The sequence below is a fragment of the Salvia miltiorrhiza genome, chromosome 6, assembly GCF_028751815.1.
Source record: "Salvia miltiorrhiza cultivar Shanhuang (shh) chromosome 6, IMPLAD_Smil_shh, whole genome shotgun sequence".
NCBI classification, from domain to species: Eukaryota; Viridiplantae; Streptophyta; class Magnoliopsida; order Lamiales; family Lamiaceae; genus Salvia; species Salvia miltiorrhiza.
In genome coordinates, this window is record NC_080392.1 from 38,140,781 (window position 1) to 38,168,325 (window position 27,545).

General features: G+C 37.1%; 1 protein-coding gene across 1 annotated transcript; it reads right to left on the reverse strand.

Annotated features, from left to right (window-relative positions):
- Nucleotides 1-22,513: 22,513 nt before the first annotated feature.
- LOC130990876 (uncharacterized) lies at nucleotides 22,514-23,005 on the reverse strand. The gene has a single exon (XM_057915103.1). It carries the CDS (start codon nucleotides 23,003-23,005, stop codon nucleotides 22,514-22,516), a length of 492 nt encoding a protein of 163 aa, XP_057771086.1.
- Between the last annotated feature and the right edge of the window lie 4,540 nt (nucleotides 23,006-27,545).

Consider the following 27,545-nt stretch of genomic DNA (forward strand, 5'->3'; position numbering starts at 1 on the left):
GTCTTCGACACCGCAAGTTAAACTAGAACCGAACTCTAACACTTGAGTTCAAAACAATTCTAGTATATTACAAATACGACCTATAAATTTTGGTATCATCAAAACAAGGATTATGATATTCCACAAGATTCCCAACAATTCGAAATTCTGGCAAGGAACCACCATGTTTCCATTGACAAGGTAAACTTGGCAAACATACATGCTTCATCTACTACCTTTATGTTTATCCAAAGTATATATGTATTTTTTTTTTTCCAAATTCCTTTTGAGAGATGTGCACAAAGCTGGTAGCAGTTGGTGGATCGGAAGAGTGGTAGTGAGAGGCAACAATGGTGTTGCGTAGAGAAGATGAGAAAAATAAAATTATTTTTGACGCGGCAGAACATATCTACCTTGAGGTACATCTATTCCCTAATGTTTTAACCCACACTTTCGTCAAGTTCTCAATATTAATTTTCGAAAAGTTCATCATTTGAACCGGATTCGCTATTCCCAGATCCAAATTATCAATATTGGTCATTTATTGAAGACTGCGACCAACATACAATACATGGTATTCAGAGAAAGGGCCAGCGGCTGTGGCCGTGGTGGGAGTTTGTATAATAATATCTGCTTATGGAAATTTCTGTCATGATCTGATTTTAGATTTTGGGAGTTTGTAACAGTAAGGAGCGCTTAGAAAGGATGCATAGTATCTATGACATATATATCTATTCAAAGCTATATATTTATTTCTCTTTCTTTTTCATTCTTTGTAGATTTGTTATTCTTACTTTCTTTTAGCTATGTTTTTCATTTTTTTTTATTTGCATCGTCTGACTCCAATCAATCGGGCTCGACGGAAAGGATTGGGGTGCTTGCCTTTCTATTGCTGCAACATACAACAGTTGATGAAACTGATGTCCCTCTTCTTCTAGACTTTCAAGTATGTCAATAAAATTCAATCTTAATAATTTTTTTCCCTCTATTTTTCTTGATTTTAATGAGATGGGCGTTGCTGATTTTCGTAAGTGGAGGAGGCGTTTTCAAGCCCAAAAATATCAAGAAAATGAAAAAAAAAAATCTTTCAAAAAGGTTTACATTATTGTTTAGTTATAATTATTTTATATTTAAATATTTTTAAATTACAGTAATTTCTAATGCAATTAAGAAGAAGGATATTTGTATTAATTTTAATAAGAATTTGTAAATAAAAATTAGTTATATATATATATATATATATATCTTAAAATTAAAATTCAAAATATTGTATAAATTTATTTAATTATGTGTATAAATAACTTATTTATTTATCTAAACATATTTGTTGTTATTATATTATTCACATTTTTTGATTTTTTTTAATTAGTTTTGAGCTATTTAAATATGATCTTTTAATAATAATACAGTTTGGACTCTTAAATAGAACAAATATGACTTTTTATTTACTGACACATAATACTCTATAGGGAGTAATATGTAATGTTAAGTTTAATTATTAAATAACCTTCAATTTCTTAATAACTATAATTATCATAATATTTTATATGAAGTTGAAAACTTACTTTTTCAACTTCGGGTTTTGACTAATTGGTTTACATTATTTTATTTAAAAAGAATATATATTTGCATTTACTTATATTTTAATTATTAATAATATTTATATATTTATTTATTTAAATATGTCGTTAATTTCGATGTTCGCCGTGCATCGCTGTCACACCTCAATTCTTAAAACAATAACTATAACTGGGGTACGACTAATCATTAAAATGAACAAGGAAAAAACCTTGTGAAATTCGAATAGAAGGGATAACAATCGGGCATCGTCCATGAAGAAAGACGGGTATCCAATTGACACAAATCAATCAACAAACATGACAAACGTCAGGATCACAAGTTTAGTTTCATGCTTCAGATAACCAACATTCCTTAATCAAAATACTTGAGAGTCAAAAGTCTAGGCTTAACAAAAGATATCGCTTAGAGTCATAACATAAAGGTCTTAAGTCAAGAAAACGAAAGACAGATAAAGGCTAGTACTACAGCGAAAGTCAAAACACGGAGTTGAACCCTAGCCTCAACTCTCCCCGTCAACACCAGCCATCAACCTGAAAAACATTTGAAAATAATTTGGGCTAAGTACTAATGTACTTAGTGGGCTGCAGCTTTTAAAACATTTCACAATTCGTAAGAGCAGTTTATCCAATCATTCATGACATAACTTAGAAGGTTTTAAAGTAAAGGAACTTCTAAGCATGTTAAAGCATTTCATTTTATTAGCGCGCTGTTGTCACACTCTATTTTGTTACTCGCTGTGATCCCGGACCTTTTAGCCACCGACGGATCCCTCATTCCCATGATACTTGCCCTGAGGACGTAACTCAGACAAGTTGAATTGACCTCGGGATGCTACCCAGGCAGGCCTTACATGATACATGCTCCGGAACACATCCAGCCGAGCACCCTTGTAACGCCTCTTGCATGAATTAGTGCCCGATGGAGATCAATCCACCGAAACAACTAACAAGTGTACACAATTCTCAAACAACGTGTTAGGTCATAAGAGAACCTCGATCGATCCATGAATTGCGAGCCTTAAACATAACAGAGCGCACAAAAATATTTATTGGATAAACAGTTTTCAATTCATGAAACATTTAGAGCTTAATAACTCAAGCATACATTTGAAAAATAAGCCCACCTGATCCTTAGTGTGGAAAAGAGGTGATCTTAAGCTGTGGCACCGTCCTGCGGACCAATTCCGACAAGACGAGTTCTTAACTCTTAGCACTTATCATGGATAACAAAAACCGTTGTTTACTTAGGGTCTCTAGGTCAACCAATTCCCGGACTTACAACGCATAATCGAACTAGGGATTGTGCATTTTACATACATTAGTTTATCTTGATGCCTTATCTAGGTTAACTCACTCATTTACATGAAAACTTTGCACAAAACATGTCCCAAACTTGTCATGCACATATACATAATATTTCATGAAACATCCTTTAAAACCAACTTTCAAAACTTGAGCTCTTAAGGGGCTGTTTTGCAACAGACACCAAATCTGCCTCGGATCTCTAAATGAGGTTCCAAAGGACATTCTGGAAACTAGGCATTTCAAGGATCATTCTCTAATTTGAATCGAATGAAACGGAGTTCAAACGAGCAAGATATGACCACTCAAAGATGGGTACTTAACAAGCAAAAATCTGGAAATTTCAGATTTCCAGATTAGAACCAAGTCAATGGGCATTCTTTAAAAATTCATATCTCCCATTACAAAAGGCCACTGGGAACTACAAGGGTCAATCCAAAAACTAGGGAGAGAGTGTAACACTCTCCAGTTAAATTTACCCCAAGAAAATTCATGGTTTAGGAGATATTAACATCCAAAGTTCAGTGCACAAAAAGAGTTCAAGTTCGGTAGATTCAAAGTTTAAATCAGAATAACCACTTTAGACTTCACCAAAAATTCTACAAATGAACAAATAAGTTTCTAACATGTCAATGAATATTCAGTAGAAATATGGGCTTGAGAATCAAAGATTTAGGTTAGCCTTTGCCACCTCAAAGTCGTAGATTTGTAAAACCTACTACTGGATGGTACAAAGAATAAGAACTAGATTTCAAGAATTTATACCGGTTGTTTTCCTTACTCAAAAATGGTGAGGTCGATACCAAAAGAAAGATACGGGAGTCTAGAGAGACATATTCAAGTTTCAAAGGTTTTCACCGATTGAAACTTGACTTATGGCCGCCCAAAGATTGTTTACCAGAAATGCATTCCTGACAGGCAGTGACGTTCAAAAATTCATAAATAAAATATACGAGCTCCAAATATTCTGAAATTTTACCATAGTATAGAAAAAATATTAAACACGATACAAAATTAATTTGGGAATTTTTGGGCACCGTTTGGATGGCTGGAATCGCCTTACAAAACACTGCCGGAGCAGTGTAGCTATGGCAGATTCACTGCTTTACCACATGCACGGTTTTTCACCCAATAAACTCTACCAAAATAAACATCCAAAATCATAAAACATATCCTCACATAATATATCACACATATGTGTAAAAATCCATAGCCATAAAGCTTTTTCAGTTGAGAAAATCAAAGAAGAACTCACCCTCGAAGCACAACCTTCACTCTAACTTTACGCCCTAGTTTTTCCACGCTCTCCCTTGCTTTGATACTTCCCTTGGGGCTTCAAGGGCTTCTATGGAGTGTGATAATGGTGGGAGAAAAGTTGTGGAAGTGGGGGAAGGGAGGAGGGACGAAAATGGAGAGGGGTGGATGTGGAGTGAGGACTTTAGGCTTTCTAGAGAGAGTTAAAGGGTATGGAGGAAGTTGCATCTGCCAACTCTTGGCTTTAGGGAGAGGGGAGCACGAAATTATGAGGTCTACGGGGGTAGGGTGGCTGCCACCAATGCATGGGTGCATTGGTTGTGAGGCTCTTGCACTTCCCATCATTTTGGTAGTCCCAATGCATGCAATGATCTCCTTTGTCCCCATTTGAATTTAAAAAGGTGGCTGATGTATTGAGGGGATTTTGGGGCTGAAATGGGTTGCATTTAACTATATAATATGGCCTAAAATAGGCCCAAGTCTTGTCCAATAATCGGCCCACCCTTCGGCCCATTCTACGGGTCCATTTTCGCTCAACCCGTCTTAAAATCAAACTCGTATTAAAATAATTATGCACTTTGCTTTTCATACTTTGAAATGAAAATAAATATACATATATACACATTTTTATTTAAATCAATATCACAAGGAAAAATAAAATAATCATCTTCTTATTTACCGTCTTCCTTAAGAAAAAACCTAGGCATCAAGACTCATTAAATCATCGCTAGGATAATTATTCTTTTTAACCGGGAATTAGGGACCTATCATATCCTAATAATATCAATAGGATCATATGAAACCTAGGATCGAAAATCCGGGGTATTACAATCGCACGGGAGGACATACAGTACAACAATAATACATTACTACCTAAAGTGGGAAAACATCATCGCCAAGCGGGATTGAACCCAATACCTCTCACATAGAAGAGTCTTTGGGTGCCTCACTAATATTTGATTTTAAAAACACACATATAATGATTGAACCTTTTTTTTTTAGACGATAATGATTGAAATTTTAAAGTGTATGACCAACATAAGTAATTTTCATTATGTAGTACTAATGATATAAAATATACAATACATTATAAGTTATGTAAATAGATCTAACTTATTTTATAATTATAATAATAGATATGTAAATTAAATTGAGGTTTTTTATAAAAAGAAAAAGAAAAAAGCCAATGAAAGCACAGTAATGCAGACTAGAGGCACGAGACTCGGAAAGGAGCTCGTCAAACAGGAAACAAAGCAAAAAGCGATTTAAAAACCATTCAAAAAATCGTCCACCTCCATTTCGTCCGACCAACGTCCTGTGGCGATATTATTCATAACACGCAAACTAGCACTTCCGCTATGATCAATGACGAAGTCCCTCGGCTTCTGACCCATTTCCTCCGCATTTCTGAGGCGGCTTTTTATGCTATCTTCATGATTCTGTGTAACGCGCGGACGCTCCATACCTTTTGGAGGACGTCCTCGTCGCTTAGGCGGTGCTTGCTCAACAAGCATTTGCATTCCTTGGCTAACCTGCGCCTCCAACCGACTGATACGACTATCAATATCTTCTGGAGCAGTAGTGTGCGAGTCTTTGCTTTGCTCACCCAAATCACCATCCAATTTTTTAGCCTGCTGACCAACGAACTCTCCAGCTTGCTCAGAATTGCGAGCTTCATCCAAATCAGCAGCAGCCGTAACAATCTCAGTCGGATCCCCAGCCGGCGTTTCCATCTCAATTTCCTCGTCCACCTCGTCCTCACTACCAGTCGTCTTATGAAGCTCCTGATCAACCGAAACCAACACCGCTGCCTCCGGCTCGTATAACGCTCTCTCCTCAGAGCCATGATCGTCAACCCTCTTGGAATCCAGAACTGGGTTACTGCCAGCCATCTCATGGCCTTCATTCTGGAAATCATGCTGCTGCCCCCCCGTCGCCAAATGGCCAAAACTAGTAGTGTTCTGCTGTTCCCCCGTGGTTTGCACGATTGGGACAACAACCTTCTTGCCCTGCTTCACAATGTGCCATTGTTTATGATTCACAACACCAGACTGATGGTTAGGAGCAGCCGTCAGATTTTCCTGAATAGCTACCGGCTCCACACGTTGTTTTTTTCGACATGTTTCTTGAGAATGCCCAGTTATTTTGCAACGACGACAGTAAAGAGGCAAATTTTCAAAGACAAATTCAACATGGAATGATGTATCCTCACCATCAATTAAAAGAGTAGAAGGTAGATTTTGCGACATATCGATTTCCACAAGGATTCTAGCGAATTGTCCGAAGTCACGTCGTGCCGACGCTCCATCGATCTTTAAGGGGTGGCCCAAATATCTGCCAATTCCAGAAATAACCTGTGGGTTCCAGTATTCTATCGGCAGATAGTGTATGCGAACCCAAACATCCGCCAAAGGGGAATTCTCTTTGAAAGGATCAAAATTTCGAGTCCATGCACGGAGTCGGAGGAGCCCTTTTGAGAGCTCCCAAACTGCCTTTCCCTTTGTTGTAGCCTTATCTTCAGCCGTAGTAAATCGGAGAGTGAAATAACCTTTTCCCAAAGGAATTAGTTGCCAATCAGAGGTTAAACTCCATAATCTCTGAAGTTCCCACTTTAGTTCCAAAGTTGATCTCGGTTTGTCTCCTTTCTGAAGAAACAAACGTCCTGTCAAAGCAAATTCAAAGGCCTTAATCTCCTCAAGATATAGATCCTTCGGTATTTTGAGGGAGAACTGCTCGCCCTCCTTAGTAGGCCGCAGATCATGAAAAATGTGAGCAGCCAAATCCTGTATTTTCACCGGTTTCTTGCCAGTAGCCTCCGCATAAGAAACTCTATCGTCATTCTTAGGGGAGATGCTAACGATGTCGGAATAAGTGAGAATCTGGGTGGGTTCCTTATCTGTCAGATTTGATGAATTGCCACTAGATCGCATTCCGACGGCAACCGCGTCGGAATCTGTACCCGACCCCCTGGGAGGCAGACGCATATCATGGGAGAGATCAGGTTTAGTTCGAACATCAAAGTTGGAAGAAACCGGGGGAAGGTTAAGACCCCCCTTGTCTCGACCGATGATCGGCGAACTGGTGGCCATCCGCCGGGGATTCGCCGTTGCTGGGTGCGGTGGCCGTGAGAAGAGTCGACCTGGGAGCCGCGGTGCAGTCGCGCAGCTGAGGGTCAGCGAGAGACGGAAGTCTCGCAGCGAGCTTCGAGATCTGGGGAGGCGCCGTTGCTCATATTTGTAAATATTTGTATACATGTACATTATAATTCATATGTAAATATTATTATGTAACTCATATTTGTATACATGTACATTATAATTAATTATATTAATTTTTGTTATGTACTAATAATATAAACTTTTTTTTTTTGAAGCATACTAATAATATAAACTTGAATAATCTATTTAATATCATCCGATTATATGATTTATATGGACTCTATTTATTTAATTTTCAAAGTTGACTACAACTATTTTTTATATAAGAGTTAATTAATTATATAATAAAGATGTAAATATGCAAGAATATGATTTTATAATTATGATTGTTATTAAGAACATAAAATATTTTTATTTTTTAATTATCAGTAATCATATATTTTGTGATTTGTCATTAATTACGAGTAAGCATTTTTTGAAAATAATTTATCACTAGTTATATATATAACATAAATAATATATTTTGGTACGGTATATATCGATATACCGAACCACGATATGTACCGATATAATGGTGTAACACCCCGCCCATTTATATTATGATTAGAATTATTTTTGAACTTAGATTTAAGATAATTCACGTCGGATTGAGAAAAAGAAATTATTTTAATTCCAACAAAAATGATTTACAAAAGCATTTGTAAATTTAGTAAATTAATTTATATGCATTGCATATTTATTTAATTAAGCATTCAAGCATTTTAGGTATGTTGGGATTTAATTTATGTTGGGCCTTATGTTTTAATTACACATGAGTATGCATAAATGAGAGCCCAACCCATCATCTTCCGTCAAAGCCCAACCCACCACTTTCCTTGATATTTTTCGACCACCACCACCGCCTCACTGTTCTCTCTCTCTTCAATATATATATATATATATATCTCCTATGCTGCACTCCGATCTTTCTCTTCCCATTCAACCACCACCTTTTCTCTTACACACACAAACACCAAGAACACACACCTCCATTAAAGCTTCTTCAAGCTTTTGAGCTCCGATTTGAGCACTAAGACGAGCGCCGATCATCTTTTCGATCACGTTTTCACGTAGGTAACATCTCTACCTACGTTTCCATGGTTTTCTTTTCGATTTTCGTCGACGTCGAAAAAAACGTCGATTCTCGACTTTATTTGAAACGACGACGGATCGTCGTAAGTTTTTAGTATGTTGTTCTTGGGTAGATGTTGAGCATGTTTAATGAAGGAGTTAAGGTTGGTTCGAACCATAGCAAGGGAACCCAAGAGGGCAGCCCGGCTATGTTCTTCGTCGTCGTCACTTGTTCTTCGATTTTTGTTAATCGATGTAACTTGTGTTTGTGTTTTAGGAGCATGCTAGGTTTGTTCTTTGTTTATCTTTGTTTTTACCAAGCATGATAGATTGTAGGTTGTACAAATGGTTGTGTTGTGCGTGAACTTAGAAATGCATATTAAGGCTTTCTTGAGTTTTGTGTTCTAAGTTTGAAGTTGAGCATGATAAGTTAAGTTTAAGGTTTTGAGGAGTGTTAGATCGAGAAAAGAAGCATGAGTGTTGTTTTTGTTGAGTTGGTGCGTGAAGTCCAGCTCTGGCGTTCCAGCGGGTTCGTTCCAGCTCTGGCGTTCCAGCGGGTTCGTTCCAGCTCTGGCGTTGATTCCTCTGGCGTTGATTCCTCTGGAGTGATTCCTATGGCATCGATTCCTCTGGCGTCGATTCCTCTGGCGTTGATTCCTCTGGCGTCGATTCCTCTGGCGTTGATTCCTCTGGCGTTGATTCCTCTGGAGTGATTCCTCTGGCATCGATTCCTCTGGCGTCGATTCCTCTGGCGTCGATTCTTCTGGCGTTGATTCCTCTGGCGTCGATTCCTCTGGCATCGATTCCTCTGGCGTCGTTTCCTCTGGAAGTTGATTCCTCTGGCTAGGCGATTTCTCTGACAGGGCAGTTGAGTTATGTGTAAATGTTAGAGTTTGCATGAACTAGGCTGCTGTTCGTGTTCAGTTCCTGGAGTCATGCATTGCATCATGTTTTAATTGGTTTTCATAATTTCAATTACGAGAGAAAGACGAGTAAGAATATTGTTGGTGTTCTTGACTCAAGAGAATTTTTTTCAAATTTTTATTCATTAAATTTTAAAAACTCGGCTAAGTGAATCATAGAATGTTAAGCACTTTACCGTGACTTGGTTTAGATTTAAGAGACCTATTAAGAATAGATTTCTTGTAGGTCAGGAGGATTAGCACTGCTATTCCAATTCAGAGTTAAGATTTAACGACAGGCATTGCCTAATCAGGTGGGCTTATTTCCAAATGTATGATTTAGCTATTGAGCTTAAATGTTTCAATGAAATGAAAACTGTTTATCAGATAAAATATTTTGTGCACTCTGCTCTGTTTAAGGCTCGCAACAATGAATCGATCGAGGTTCTCTCTTGACCTAACACGTTATTTGAGAATTGTGTACACCTATTAGCTGACTCGGTGGGTTGATCTCCATTCGGGCACTAATCATGTATGTATGAGGCGTTATAAGGGTGCTCGACAGGATGTGTTCCGGAGCATTGGGTCCCAAATGGGAACTTGACTGGGTTACGCCCTCAGTTCAAGTAAGAAGGAGAAATGGATCCGTCGGTGGCTAAAAGGTCCGGGATCACAGCGAGTAACGGAAAGGGAGTGTGACAATTGCGCGCAATACTATGAAATGTTTTAACATGCTTAGAAGTTATTTCAATTTAAAATCTTCTAAGTCATGTCAAGTATAATTGGATAAACTGCTCTTATGATTACGAAATGTTTATAAAAATGCTAGCCCACTAAGTACATTAGTACTTAGCCCAAAATTACTTTCAAATGTTTTCAGGTTGATTGGTCGGTGCTGACGGGGCAGAGCTGAGGCTAGGATTCAACTCTGTATTTTTGTCTTCCGCTGTTGCACTAGCTCTTTTGTCTTTTGTTTTCTCTGACTTAAGACCTATATGTAAATTCTGAATTATGTTTCTTATCGAGCTTAGACTCTCAACTTTTATATATATTTTGTTGAGCCGAGACTATTAGTTCACGAGTATTTCATTCTAAATGTTGGTTATCAGAAGCATGACACTAAACTTGTGATCCAAAGGGGACTAGCCTGACTTGTTATTTTATTCGGGTTTTAACAAGGTTGTTCCTTGTTTATTTCTTTGATTTTAGTCGCACCTCGATTATATTTATTCATTCAAGAATTGGGGTGTGACAAATGGTATGTACTGCAACACGGGTATATGTTATTCCCTCCGTCCACAATTTAAAGCCCCACTTTGGTGTGGGCACAGAGACTAAGAAAGCTGAAAAATGTGATGTGGATGAAATATAAGGGTAGTTGACTAAAGTTAGAAAGATATTTGACTAAAGTGATAAAGGTGTTGTGAGTGGGTCCACTAGTGATAAAGTATACTAAATATAGAAAAAGAAGAAGAGTAAAAAAGTACAAAAAGCAGAATATGGCTTTAATTTATGGACAAAAATTAAGAGCAAGTAGGGCTTTAAATTGTGGACGGGATGAGTAGTACACATGAAAATTGATATGTATTGTTGAAATACTGATATATAATTCCTCGTTCACGAAAAGATGTTTTAATTTGTCATTTTGGTTTGTCTACAAAAAAATATCTTAATCTATTTTTAATACTCTCTCCGTCCCACTAAAACTAGGGGTGGATCGGTACGGTATGCCGAAAAATTTTCATCATACCGTATATCATACCGTAAATTGTGGTATGAGAATTTTCATACCGTTGGCGTACCTTACTTTTCGGTATACCAAAGATCGGCATACTGAAAAGTTCGGTATGAACTTTTCTTATGTCACTGTCGTACCGATAGTGCGGTATACCATACCGAAAGTCGATATACCATACCTTACGGTATACCGAAATTGTTGATATACCTTTTCATGCCTTATCATATATTTGTACATATCGAATATGAATAGCAAATAAAATTTGAAAGATATTCGAGTAACCCTTGGAATATGCAATTATTTTTACGAATATAAATCGAATCCAATAATATTCGCTTCAATTCGATTTGTTTACTTTACATCCCTAAAATTAACTTATTCTAAAATTATAGTTATAGTCTACATATACTAGCTCACACTTATATAGTTATATATTCTAATTGACTATGTATTGATATTCTAGTTTCATCAATAACCTAGTAGATCTTGTAATTATTGTTTGAGTTTTATATTTACTCAATTTATTTACTTTTCAAAATTTACTTATGACTTATTATTATCTATTAGTTAATATTTTATATAACATGGATGTAACTTATTCTAGAGATATAGTTATTCTAGAATTAGAATTATAGTATATAGACATATAAATATAGATATATATATATATATATATATATATATATATATAGCTCATACTTGTATAGTTATATAATATATTTGTATACTTTTTAAAGTCCTTTAGTTAAATTAACATGATGCAACTTATATTATATTTATTCCATTTATTTACATATTTTTAATTATTAATAAATATATATTTTATAAGTTGTCATTAATTTTTTAGTAATTATGAAAAAGATATTTTTAATAACTTACCAATAATTATATATATATATATATATATAATTTATTTTGACGGTATACGGATTTTTTGGTATATACTACCGGTATATACCGATATTTCGGTATAACTGATACTGCAGTATATACCGTAACACGGTATATACAAAAAACAACGGTATATACCGCAGTATCAGTATACATCGGTATACTGCAGTATGAGAAAAATTGATACCATTGTCGTACCGAAAATTTTCGGTACGGTACAATACCATACCAAAATTTACAGTATACCGAAATTTCGGTATTTTTTTGGTACGGTAAGTGCGGTATACCGATTTTTCGGTATTTTGCTCCTTCCCTAATTAAAACTGGCCACATTTTTATTTTCGTCTGTGCCATTATTTCTCGCTACTTTCTAAAATAAAGAATATTTACACTTAATTAGAGCCACTTTCAAACTACGAAAGGAACGAGCTGCCCTTCTGGCTAGACTTGGTTCTGAGCACTTCCACTCGAATTTTGCTAGAATCAATAAGGATATTGAAGTTATGACTGAAGCGGAAGAGGTACACTGGAAGCAAAGATCTAGAACTAATTGGTTGAGTTTGGGAGATCGCAACACTAAGTTCTTTCATGCTTTTGCGAGTGAAAGGAAGAAACGAAACACGATTAAATGGCTGGAGAACAGGTTTGGTATCATGGTGGATAATGAAGAACAAATTACGGGGATTATTCAGGAGCATTTCGTGGGGCTTTTTACTTCATGTAACCCCTGCGCCGACCATTTTTCTGAGGTCACCAGCTGTTTATCTACTCACCTGGAGGCGGAAGATCAGAAAAGCTTACTTGCTAATTTTTTGGAGAGAGATGTTCGCAAGGCTCTTTTTCAAATGAATTCACACAAATCCCCGGGCCCTGAGGGTTCCCCCCCTCCCCATATTTTTTCAGAAATTATGGGCAGAAATTGGCGCATCAGTCACTAAAGAGGTGTTGGCCGTGATGAATAGATGAGCCAGCGTGAAAGATTGGAACAACACTCTCATCGTTTGATTCCAAAAATTAAGAAACCCATCACCATCAAAGATGTTTGTCCTAATAGTCTCTGCAACACTATCTACAAAATTGTTGCCAAGATGCTTTCTAACAGGCTCTGTTCCTTCTTACCAAAGATCATCGACGAGTCCTAAAGTGCCTTTGTTTATGGAAGATTGATTTCAGATAATATTCTCTTGGGATATGAATGCATGCATTGGATCCGACACAGGAAATCGGGGAAGGATGGGTTTGTAGCTGCAAAACTAGACATGAGCAAAGCATTTGATAGGGTGGAATGGGGGTTTTTTAAGAGCGATGATGTTGGCCATGCGTTTCCCTACTGCGACAGTGGATCTCATCATGCAGTGTGTGACTTCTGTGCACTTCTCTTTTGTGGTTAATGGGAAGGTTGTCAGATCTTTGGTCCCAACTCGGGGCCTTAGACAAGCTGTCTGTTCTCCCCCTTCCTGTTCGTCATTTTTGCTCAGGGATTCTCCTCGCTCCTAAGAAGTTATGAAAGACAAGGCTTGTTCTGTGGCATCAACATTGCGAGGAAATTGTCCTTCCATTACTAACTTGTTTTTTGCAGACGACAACTTGATATTTTTCAAGACTGGTCCCAGAGTGGTAGCCAATTTCAAGAGCATTCTCATCAAGTATGAGAAGGCATCCGGACAAGAGATTAACTTTGACAAATCTGCCATCTCCTTCAGTCCAAGTACGACTCGCCGCAACATCGATGAAGTTATTGGCGTTTTGGGCATCAAAGAGACTCAGGGGCATGCCATGTATCTTAGGCTGCCCACCTTCATTGTACGACAGAAACGAGTCCAATTTGAATATATTCGGGATTACATTTGCAAGAAAGTCAGCAGCTGAAAACACAAGCTCTTCTCGGCGGGCTGTAAAGAGACTCTTATTAAATCTATTCTTCAATCTATCCCCACATACACCATGTCTTGTTTCAAAATCCCGTACGGCATATGTGATGATATTGAACGGATTTATGGAAAATTCTGTGGGGTGAGAATGAGGAACGGAACTACATGCATTGGTCTGGATGGAAGAAACTTTGTGAACCGAAGTCTGTTGGAGGTTTGGGCTTTAGGAAAATTTCTAATTTCAATCAGGCTCTCCTGGCGAAACAAATATGGAGGATTATCAAGCATCTTGATTCTTTCGTGGCCCGTATTCTTAAGCAAAGATATTTTAGGAATTTCGATGTTATGGAAGCTAAAATCACATCGAACCGCTCCTATTTGTGGCATTCTTTATGCTGGGGTCGTGACCTTTTGCGACAAGGAATTAGGTGGAAGGTTGGCGATGGGAATCATATCCGTGCCTTCCAAGATACTAGTATTATACCCGTGCTCCGCACGTCCGATAATTCATACGTATTTGTAATACATAATAGGAGTATTATAAAAATATATAAATGTATTTAAGTGATACAAAAAAAAATACAGAGCAATCAAATCAAATTGAAAATTTAATGAAATATATAATATAAATGAACATCGATAATATAATAATTAATAAATCTAATATATTATATTATGACAAAAAATTAAACACAAATATTAAGTGAAAACACGCGGACATATATATATATATATATATATATATATATAGAGAGAGAGAGAGAGAGAGAATGAACGGACGTATTTAGAGAACGAACGGACGTATTGTACGCGAACGTATTTACCGAGAGAATGAACAAATCTATACATTTTACGAACAGATCAACATAACTAATGAACGGACGTATTTAGTCAAAATAGTGAAAATTTCGCCACCAGCAGGGTTCGAACCCAGGCCAAAATGTTGTTCATGAGCTACATTGATTTGTTCATCAAAGTTATATAGATCTGTTCATTTTTTTTTTTCACTTGTTCTCTATTCTTTAAATATTTAGAATTCTCTTTGAACCTCCCTCTATATGTATATTAGATTGAAAGTGTTAGTATTAGTAAATTAGTACATTAGTTTAGTTTATTTTTTTATAATTATACTCCCTCTAACTATAAAATATATTCTTATTAATTCTTTTGGACGTAATCATACTAATTATCATCCTTCAAATTTTTACATATTTATATCAACAACATATTAGATGGATATTATGTATATTTTTTTAGAAATTATTTTATTTTCTAAATAAATAAACTAATTTTATTATTAATAGTTCGCAATTTATTTTAACCCAATGATTTACTCAAATTCAATATTAAAGCTTATCTAATTAGAAACAAAAATGAGACAAAAATAACATAAACTTAACAAACTAATAAAACAAATCATTGTAAATTGTTAAACATTTAACGCACTAATATAATTATTATAATACTATATTATACTTTTTCTTGGGTTTGTACCCCCTTGCTCCCATGTAGATCCGCCACTGAACACAAATATAGTGTTGTATGATAAAAAAAAATACACCACAAATGAAAATTTATTAAATATTTTTTAAAATAAATTTTTGAGTCTGATTAGCTCGATGGGCTAGCCCGAAATCAGAACATTTAGGGCTAAAGTTAGAAATTTCTATACCAAAAAACACTTCAACCCAATTAGCCCGCACCCGAATGATATGTACCTCGATAGGGCTAGTTCGAAACCTTGTGGATTGGCTCGATTGATAGGGCTCGATAAGCATCTTGATTCTTTCGTGGCCCGTATTCTTAAGCAAAGATATTTCTGGAATTTCGATGTTATGGAAGCCAAAATCACATCGAACTGCTCCTATTTGTGGCGTTCTTTATGCTGGGGTCGTGACCTTTTGCGACAAGGAATTAGGTGGAAGGTTGGCGATGGGAATCATATCCGTGCCTTCCAAGATATTTGGATCTCGGGGACCTTCGCAGCAGCAACAAACCTGATCTCTGCGTCCATGAACGACTCTAAGGTTGCTGACTTTATTGATGATGGGAACGTTTGGAACGTGAGTTTGATTCGGGAAACTTTCTACCACACCATGCTAATGGTGTCTTGTCTATTAAACTCAATGAAGGGAGAGGCGTGGACGGAAGATTCTGGGTGTTTGACGAGAAAGACAGGTACACCATGAAGTCGGGATATTTATGTGCTTCTGAATTCTACTCACAGCGTGAATCCACCTCATCGCCTTCTTCACGTGCCTGGTGGAAGACCTTATGGGCTCTCAACCTCCCACCTAAAGTGAAACATTTTGCTTGGCGAGCTGTTAAGAATTTAATTGCTACAAACGCAAATTTGTTTCGCCACCATGTTCCGACAAACGAAATTTGCTCCTGGTGTTGTATGGCTTGGGGTTCTACGACACACTGCTTGATTTTTTGTAACGAAGTCAGCGATCTTTGGAAAATCACTAAGTTCTGGACCGTGAATAGGCAACTTAGGAAACTATCTTTAGTTGATTTGTGTCTTGCTATTCATGAGAAGGGTGGAGTGGAGCTTATGGAGCGCTGGTTTATGCGGCTTTGGGAGGTTTGGCGTATCCTTTGTGAAGCTAAAATGGCTCCAAAGTTAAGGATGCGAAGGCCAGGGTTCATGGGATTGATTTTTTGTTGTTAAACTACCAAAAAGCTCGTCAAAAACTTGCCATTGTGCAACGCATCCTCCCTCCTGAGGGAGACGGGTTCTGGACCACGCCCCACATAGGTATTTTGAGGGTTGATGTTGATGTGGCATGGCGTGACGAAGGGCAGTGTGTGGGAGTTGGTTTTGTGGTGCGTAATTCTTTGGGTTCGATTGTGGCTGCTGTGAGCCGCCTCGCGGGGTATATCACTTCTGTTCTTATGGGCGAGTTACATGCCATGATGCTTGCCATTGGTTTTTGTTTTGAGAGCGACTTGGGACTGATTGTTATCTTCTCTGATTCCATTCTTGCTATCCACGTGCTTCACGAAACTTACAATGGATCTGAGTCCCTTAGTGATGAGCTTTGGGAAGTTTTTTAGCATGTCAGGAACACTTTTGTCGTTGATTTCTATCACATGAGGCGTTCCGCTAACACGGCCGCCCATGAGTTAGCTTGTTTAGCTATTTCCTCTCAGAATGTAATCTGGAGAAATGACTTCCCGTCATGGCTCCTAGATATTGCTCATTCCGATATATAAAATTTGAGTTTTTCCTCTCAAAAAAAAATTAGGGCCACTAATTAAACACTAACTAAACCATAATTCTAACCTACTACTTTAACTCTATTTTCTAATCATTTCACCCCTAACTAGGGCTGTCTAATTGGTTATCGGGTTTTGGTTAATCCATTAACCGAACCGAAATTTTTAGGTTTGGGTATCCAATAACCGAAATTTTCGGGTAATGGGTCTTTTTCGGTTATTGATTTTAGAAAAATTTTGGTTATCGGTTAACCCGATAACCGATTCGGGTTAACTGAATAATTGAATTCTTTTTAATTAATTATTTAATAAATATATATAACATATATATTTTAATTATTAATTGGTAGAAATTAAAAATTAATCCTACTCACTCCTCAACACTCAACCGTCCGTCACAGACCCATTCCATTTCCCTCTTCCCAAATCCCGGTCTCCCTTCCCTCTCCGATCGTCCGACGCCGTCCGCTGGCCGCCCTCTGTCCGCAGCAAAATTAGAGAAAATAGGGGCGCACTTGCTGTGTGCTTCTTATTCTTCTTCTCCACAAGATCATAGTCAGTTTTTGAAATAGGGGAAGCGGCTTGAAACATTAGAATTCATTAGAAATTGGGGAAGAGGCTCGAAACATTAGAGAAAATAGGGGCGCACTTGCTGGTGATTGGGGAAGAGGCTTAAAACATTAGAATTCATCAGTTTTTGAAATAGGGGCGCACTTACTCGTCTTCATCATTCTAGCATCTGAAAATATATCTTATAATAGAGCCTAGTGCTGAATAAAAAAATAAAAAAAGTTAGACGCACTTTGAATTAGTTTTAGAATTGCTTAGTGTGAGCTGAGTGCTGCCAATTTTAGAATTGCTAAGTGCGAGTTGAATTGCTTAGACGCAGCTATTTTTGCCTAAGTATGACCTAAATTTAGTTTTTAAATGGGTATTTCGGATACCCAAATAACTGAATCGGTTAATCGAAGCGGTTATTAGGTAACCGAACACCTAAAACAGTTCGGGAACGGTTAGTGAAATATGGCAATTTCGGGTTCGGGTAACCAAAAATTCGGGTACGAATAACCCAACCCGAACCGATCGACACCCCTACCCCTAACCCTATGTAGCACTCTCTCGTCTCTCTCTCTACACCCGCCGCCACCACTGAGGATCCGGCGAGCCGGTGCCTTCATCGTGGCCCTGAATACCCATTGAAGTCGACACCGCTGCAGTCGGCGCTGGCTCTCTTCTCAAGCCTTACTCCATAGAAACACCCACGGGATGAGCCCTAAATCTCGCCTCGGAAATCACCGCCTCTCCGCCGCTCTATAACATCCGAGGAAGTCGACGTCGTTCTTGGGCCTATGTTGCCTCCTGAAATCCCTGGGTCTGATGGAACAGAACAGTCAGCCTCTTGCCTCAGGCCGCTCGGCTAAACAAGATAGGAGCAGTCTTTCTCCATCAAAGCTAAGTTCAATTTCTGATGGGGGATAGGGCTTTCAGGCGGCGATTTAGATTTTGAGATAGTATTGCATTTTTGAGATGGTTTAGGTGTCGTGAAATTAGATTTTGAGATAATATTGTATTTTTTGCTCATTTTCAATCAATTAGATTTTGAGATGGAAGAGATGGAGTGAGAATCTATCCTCCATTTTCGATCAATTTAGATGCAATCTAAATCAGTTTTCAATCACCCAATTTTCTTGCATTCACACAGAAAATGGAGGATAGAATGGAAGAGATGCAGTGAGAAGATAAAGAAGGACCCGCCTAGATATAGATCTGTTAGTATAATTGATGCAATAAAGTGTTTAATGCAATTTTAATTAACTCATTAATTTGGTAGACCACACTCAATTAAAATATACTAACAATCAATTTCTTATTTTCTATTCGGAAAAGAATGTGGTGGACCACACTCAATTAAAATATACTAACAATCAATTTCTTATTTTCTATTCCGAAAAGAATATGGCCGCTTTTAACCAGATGGAGGGAGTAATAATTTGTGAGTCATTTTCTCCTCTCACTAATTTGTGTGGGCCCCTAGCTACACTCACTAACTTAATTGATTTTTTCATTTTTTTTTTTGTGGCATCTTCCTCCACTCATTCAATAAACAACACAATTTTTTTGAAAAAATCTATGTCACCCTCTCTTGAAACATTTTTTTATAGAAGGAGAGAGTATCAAATTTCGGTACATGCTATGGTAATGATTTACTTCGATATAAAAAACCGTTGGTACTACATTATACTTTATCAAAAATTACAATATATCTTAAATTTGTATTTTTTGATATTTTTTTAAAAAATACGATAACTATGATATATCAAGTATTCGATATATTTTCCACCCCGGACCAAGAGCATTGCTTGCATAATAACTCAAGAAAAAAAATGAGATAGTCCATGTAGAAATTTTATTTTCAGACTGGATAAATTAGAGACTAGCAAGAGAATGATTATTAAAATGCGATTTATTAAAAGAAAAAACCTAAAAAAAACCCTTGAAAGCACAAGAAAGCAGACTAAGGGCCGAGCCTCGTTAAAACCTTTTTACGGAAAACCCAGAGGGAAAAACCGGAAAAAGGAAAAAGAGTACTCATCTAGAAGGAGAGAAAACAAAAGGGAAAGAGCGGAAGAGAAAGTTTCTGGAACTCCGGCCTAACCATCGTTCCCAAACAATCCCGGCTCTATCCCAACAAGAAACAAAAGGAAAAAAAGAAAACGAAGGCAGAAGGCCGGTGAGATGCCGTCGCCTTACTGCCAACCAGAGACGAGCCCAGAAACCAAGAGGAAGGAATGCACTACAGCCGGTGATACGCCGTCGCCGTAAGCATCCCAAGATCAACGAGCACATATTTCCCAGAAGAAAAGCAGAAGTGATGTTAACCCGGCCGGTTATACGCCGTCGCCGGGAACACCCAACTGCCGGGGAAACACATAAAATCAGGGGGAGGCGAGGTAAATAACGGCCGGTAAGACGCCGTCGCCGCAGATACCACACCCATCTCGCCGGATGAAAACACAAGAAGCCAGCCCACTCAAAAGCGATGACAACCCGGCCGGTTAAATGCCGTCGCCGGGAGCATCCCGCTGTCGGAAGTCGGAATAAATAACAGCCGGTAAGACGCCGTTGCCGTAAATACCATACCCATCTCGCCAGATGAAACCAGTTCAGCGACATGGATCCAACCCACATAAAAGAAGGCTCACTGACGCTAAGATGGAGACGCCAATAAGCAAACAAGGAACTAAAGAGTAATTCAGCACGATCTCAGAGGAATCATATTGATCTGGCTCACTCAAGCGTGAATCCGAACGTACCCCAAAGTCCTGCTTTTGGACGACGCATCTCCCAATCCATAAAATCTTCCCAAAGGTAATGCCCACCACCTGTTTGAAAAAGAGCTTGCTCTTCATTCGCATCACAACATCAAGTGTAGCAAGGTCATATCCGAGCCCAACCACAAGCAAAACCGAGCATGGCCAGACCCAATCCCAAACACTCAAAATTTGAATCAAATAAACCGCCAAGAACCACGATTTCTTTGCAAAAAACACACGCCCACCAAGTGTTCGACAGAACGCCAAGCAAAAACCCATCTCAATGTTTTATCCTGACGCAACTATGTGTCGCCATATCAGTAGCAACGGCATGCTTAATCTTCTCAATTGCATGAGGCCACCAACCCTCGGAACGGGCCTGGTTCACCTTGATATCAGCTGCCGTATACCCTTCCCTGTAGATATGTGAAATTCGTAAACGAAAATCTAAAAGCAACCGAAGGGTGCGTTTCCAGGAAGCCAAAAAACGCCACGGAACAACCTCCAAGCGAGAATGAAGGAGTTTAACAATGTAAGACGAATCAACTTCAATCCAAAGAAAATTCCACCCTCTGCTGTGAGCAATAGCAACCGCATACATGACCGCTGATTTATGCTTAAATTGCTCTATTTTTAAGGGTTTGTATGTGCGTATTTTAAGATAATCTTCTAAAAATTGGTACGTTTTATGGTGTATTATATGTTTTGCAGGAGATTTAGGTTTTCGAGATGAAGAGAACAAATTTTGGAGAGTTCGGGCTAAGAATCCCGTTTTTATGCATAATCTGGCGCGTCAGAGAAGTGAATCACCGTGCCAGAGCAGAGAAGGCCCGCGCCAAAGCAGAAGCCACGCGCTGCAGAGCAGAGCAGATACACTCGCCAGAGAAATCAAAGCCCAGAGCAGCGAAGTCAACTCTCCAGAGCAGAGAAACCAATCGCCAGAGAAATCAACATAAAAGTCAGAGAAATCAATCTCCAGAGCAGCGGAACCAAGTCAGAAGTGAAGTCAGAGCAGAGGAGAAAAGTTAGCTCTGACTCAACTGTCAGAGCAGAAAAATAAGACAGAGCAGAGAAATCGCCATTTCCCTGACAGAAGTCGTTTCTCTAGCGAGGTCCGTTTCTCTGGCGACAACCATTTCTCTGGCGAAGAGCTGCGAAGTCGGCAAGAGTAGGAGTGTTTTCCAGAGCGCGCATCCAGTTGGAGAGTTGCCTTATTTTACACGATTCTATTACCTTTAGAATTCTACTTTGCATGGCAACTTCCATGGTGATCGAAGGAAATCTGAAAACTATAAATAGGTCATCTTTTGACCTATCTAGGGCGGAGACCCCCAGACTTGATTTTTCAGTTTTCTAGCTTTAGAATTTTATTGCTTTCTAGTTTTCAAGGCTTGGATCAAGATTGAAGATTCAAGCTGCTACAATCATTCTTATTCGGTTTTTATATAATTCAATTTTTCCAATTGTGTTCTTTTTAATTATGTTTATGTTTTCTTTTATTATGTCTGGCTAGTTTCGTTTAACTGATTCTATGGTTTGTAAATAGTTGATCGAATTTATGTGATTTCTTTGTTAATACCTTTGTGCCTTCCAGTTTATGATTCATAATTCCTGGTGCTTAATTTCTTGTGAATTATCTGATCAATAGTTTGCATGTTTAGCTATTCGGTTTGAGACCTAGCAGAGATAACTGTTTAGCGGATTCAGGAATGTATGATATGATTTTAACCTGGAGACCTAGCGGAGATAGGTGGATCATAGGGAGCTATTCTTAGGAGCTATCGGGAGTTAGTAGATTTTCTTGAGACCTAACGGAGATAGATAATTTACTAATCTACGATCGTTGCTGCTCTAGCGAGAGTGATTGATTAATTAAGTGATCTCTCATCATAACTGGATTAAACTGGTACATAGGATTAATAGATTTATTACGTAGATTTAGTTAATGAATTTACTACCCTAGGATCAGTTGTCTTTTAATATTAGATTTTTCCTACGTGCTTTTATTTATCGTTATTTGCGTTTTAGTTTAAGTCAATCAATCTTTACGTTCTGTTACCTGTCTACTATTTAAGTTTGTTTAGGAGATAGTTAAAGTTATTTCGTTGTGTTAGTCCATGTGGATACGATACTCGGTTACTTATTAATTGCTACAATTGCCTGTGTTAGTTGCAGTTTTTGTTGCTAAGAAATTAGTGATCAACCGCCAAGAGCTCCGCTTTAAAGGCAAAGCCAACACCACATTTGTAGTGGAAGCAGCCGCGGACCCAATCCCAATTATTGCGATAGACGCCACCAGCTGCGATATTTCCCGGCGCTCCCAACGCCGAACCATCAGTATTTACTTTTATCCATTGTCCTACGGGCGGCCACCAGTGAACCTCAATCATGGTGGGAGGAGGAGCCGCCCTTGTCGCCATACCAATACTACGCATAGCAAGATAATCCGACCAAGAGTTGTTTGTGTTGCCGAGCTTTGAAAAGTTCAAATCCATTTCCTTAAACATAACTTTAAGAAATCCCGTAACGATCCGTTGATGAAAATTCATCTCCTTGAAGATGATATTGTTGCGGCAATCCCATATCTTCCAAAGTAAATTGATGATTCCTGCCTTCCAGAAAGAAAGAACTTGCGAGCTGAAATTCTCATTCCAGGCAGCAACAAGAACGCAATGAATATCCATGAAATGAGAGTAGTCTTTGTTAAACTAATTCGTGAACTCTCTCCAGATAGGCTGAATAGAATTACATTCCCAGAACAGATGGTTTATACTTTCCTCCGCCATGCCGCAAACAGCACATCTGTTCGGCCCCATCATACCCCTCTTCATCAAACAATCAATCGTGGGTAGACGCTTATGTATGATACGCCAGCAGAGCAAAGAACGCCTCTCCGGGATGAACTTCTCCCAAATCCAGCGTCCCCATCTAACCTCAGGAAAATGAGGTCCTTGACGAGCATAGGCTAAAGCCGCCGTGACATCTCCATTGACAGACGACTTCCACAATCTAGAATCCCTTTCGTCACCAATAGGAAGTAAGAGAATGTCCACCACGACATCCGGGAAATTAATAACAAACGCCTCCGTGAAATGCCAAATACCATCATAATAGTAATCTTCTACAGCCTGATTCAAAAAATCATGCATAAAAGGAGGGATACGAAGCTTATCCAGCAACTTGTAGCCCAACCAATCATCCTTCCAGAAGTAGGTATTCATACCCGTCCCAATGTACGCATAAGAGTTGTCCACCAGATCATCAACATGCTGCCTTATGCTCGTCCAGAACGGTGAGGAAGCCAAATATGTTTTAGCATAGCCAAATTTGGTGAGGTAACGCATTTTAAGAATGGAAGGGCCATAATCCTGACCTTGAATGATCCTCCATGCCATCTTCACCAAGAAACTACTATTCATAGCAGAGAATGAATGAACTCCAAGACCCCCTTCAACACGAGGAGCACAAACCCGCAACCAGTTCACCGAGCAAGACGGTTTAGTATCCACACTACCAGACCAAATAAAGTTGCGACAACATTTATCCAGATTATAAATCAAAGATTTTGGCCAACGGTAAATCATCATGGAATGAGTCACAGAACTTTGAATCACCGACCGAACCAAGCAAATGCGCCCAGCCATAGAGAGATGCATACCTTTCCAACGGAAAAATTTATCCACAATTTTATCATGAATAGCAGCAAGATAGGAGGCACGAATACGGCCAGTAAACAACGGAACTCCAAGATAGATAACCGGTAGCGTGCCCATGGAGAAACCGAGCTCACGCTTGATGCCCACACGCATATTGCTGGTGACGTCGTTAGAAAAGAAGATATTAGACTTAGAGGTATTGCAATTCTGCCCCGAAATCTCACCATAGAGGTCCAAATTCTCCTTAATCTTGCGAGCATTTCTGATCGAGGCCTTGTAGAAAATCAAAATGTCATCCGCATAAAACAGATGAGTCGGGAAGTGAGCACCGCGGCTGAAATCCATAGGAGCAAGATGACGTGAGTTTACACAATTTATAAAAAGATGGCTGAGCACGTCCTCCGCAATGCCAAAAAGAATTGGCGAGATGGGATCCCCTTGCCTCACACCTCTCGAGCAAGCGAAATATCCACTCAACTGCCCATTATAAAAAATGGAGATACGAGTAGATTGAAAAATGATAGAAATCCAGGTAATAAACTTCTCATGATAACCGTTAACCCGAAGCACCTGAGTAATAAAGCTCCAGCTCATAGTGTCAAACGCCTTGCTGATGTCAATCTTGCAAGCCGTGTTGGATTTACGACCCGTGCGGTTCATGCAATTAAAACCCTCAGATCCCAGCGCAATACAATCATAGATAGAACGACCTCCAATGAAACCGAATTGATTACCAGAGACAGTGGTCGCCGCCACCAAACCCAAACGAGTGGCGAGAATCTTCGAAATGATCTTAAAAAAGAAGTTAGAAAGAATAATCGGGCGCAGATCCGCGACCGTATCAACACTGTCTTTCTTGGGTATAAGAATCAGCGTACTGGAGTTACACCCAGTCGGCAGATACGAATTCATGAAGAAGGCCTTCACCGCAGAAATAACATCATTCTTAATAATTCTCCAGCTACTAGCAAGAGAATGATAGAATAATATAATTTTATTATAATGTTTTAATACAATTTAATTTAATATAAAACCAAATGTCGAGATTAATACATAATTAATATTTATCCATGCATCCATTTTTTCTTTTTTGCTCCTTTATTTATAAGGACCTTGCTATTTGGATCAATTTGATCCGGATCAAATGTGAAAATTTATTACATTTTAACATGAAAAAGGCATTCTTATCCTTTATATATTTTTTATTTTAATTTTAATATATTTATTGGGAACATTAATTCCATTAAATATTTTTGTATTTTTCATGAGAATTTTGACTACTTTATAGTGTGAATTAAATTGGTTCAAGATACATTAATATTTTTATATAGTTGTAATTGCTTCATTTTCAATTGAAATATTATCTCATTTCGATTGTTTTACAAGTTTTTTTTTATGCATAATGTAAATATATATATATGCGTGTAGGAGCCAACACAAAGTTGGCGAGGCTTTTTGAGAGAGAAAGTCACCAATCCAAACAAAAATTAGTCACACCCTTTAAATTTTAACATACATGTATCTATTTATTTTGACATGCATGAATTTTCATGGTTTGTTTTTTGTTAACATGCTTTATTTATTAATTGAATAATAATTTATAGTTAAATTTTATTAAAAATCATCATTGAGTGATATTTGCATTTAAAAAGATTATAATTTATCGTTTCAAAAAAATTACTATAATTTATTTTAATTAAACTTTATAATTTTTTATTCCATTTTTAAAATATGTTATATTAAATTATTATAATACATGTAAATCAAATTTTGAACTTAAATCTAATATAAAAACACTAAATCGAATTGTCACATCTAGTCCAATTGCTACAATTGAAGTATAGTTTCATCACTAATATATAGGAGTAACGATTTACATTTAGCCATCGCCAACATAATTTAAAATTTATTGTATGATTTTGATATTTTTGTTCATAATGCATTAAAAAAATTTAAACTACAAATAAAATGCCAAAATTTAATAAGGACCTGAAACGAATAAAGCCTTCAAACAAAAACGAGAAGCTCTTTTATTAACTCCAGTAAATTTTTCATCTAAAAAAAACCGCTAATTTTTTATATATATTTTTTATTTCTTCAATTAATTTTGTTAAATTTTTGTTTATAATTTTATAGTGATTGTATTGGTTTTGTATTTTTTTATATATAATTTGATGAAAATAAACTATACTTCATTAAAATATAATTAATTTTAATTTTTTAACTTCTAATAAAGGGTGAAATTTGTTGAAGTTGCACAGACCGTCATTGAATATATAAATGTTTTTTTTATTTGACAACACAAGCACACATTACTCGATCCATCGATTAAAGTTACACATAAATATTTTACCAATTGAATTGCGCTTTATATCATATATATACGATTTTTTTACAAGAATATATATATACATATAAACGATGTATACTTTTAAGCTATTTCTTTTTCGTATACAAATTTATAAATTATATAGATAGTCATCTTCCAAAGATATTCACCAAAAAATTAATAAAATATCGTTAAAATATTCTATGATTGAGAATGAATAAATTATAGGTACTCAATAAACCATAACTAAAATTAATAAACTCAAATTCTCCTTACTTATTCATAATTCAATTGGAGATTACAATAGGCACAGTCTCAAACAATATTTTTTAGTCATATTAGAAAAGTTTTACTTGTAGGAAATATTCAAATAGGGTTTGGTTCAAGTGTAAACTTTAGCTTACGGTGAAAACTAGATCTTATGAACAAACACATAAAATACATAAACAAGAGATAGTCAAATCGTGAACAATTAAATGTTCACGTATTTTATGTGTTTGTTCATAGGATCTAGTTTTCACCGTAAGATGGAGTTTACACTTGATCCTTCCACTATTCAAATATAATGTAGTATGTGATATATATATATATATATATATATATATATATATATATATATATATATATATATATTACATTTTACGATATTTTATATTGGTAGTCGTGTTTCGAATTATTATTGTCTCATGAAAAGAATAAAACCAAGATGATGTTGAAACATACACAATACTTGAGAAATTCATAACTCATAATGATTTATGTAAAAAAAATTATTTTATGAATAATGTCCGATATCATATTAATAATTTGTAAGTATTTTAATATAAATTGAAATGTATTTTATAGTGATTGGGGTGTTTAAATAAAAAAATGTTACAAAAACCAAAATGTCAAACAAAACGTAAAAATAAATTAAAAAATGGAATATCATGTTCATGAATTTGTCTATATTTGTCTACGAAAATAAATGAATTCATATAGATATTGAAATGTATATTTAAAACACATCAAGTCCATTATATATATATATATATATATATATATATATATATATATATATATAGGGAGAGGTTCAGGAAAGAACCATAAATAAAAGAAGACCGGAGAACCATTTTCAGCCATTCGATCATCAAGATCTACGGTGGATGCATCATCTTGTTGGATGAATGCAGATCCTGGGTTCGAATCCTGAAGGGAGCATTTTTTTTCTAATTTTTTTAGTGCATTAATTTTAACAGC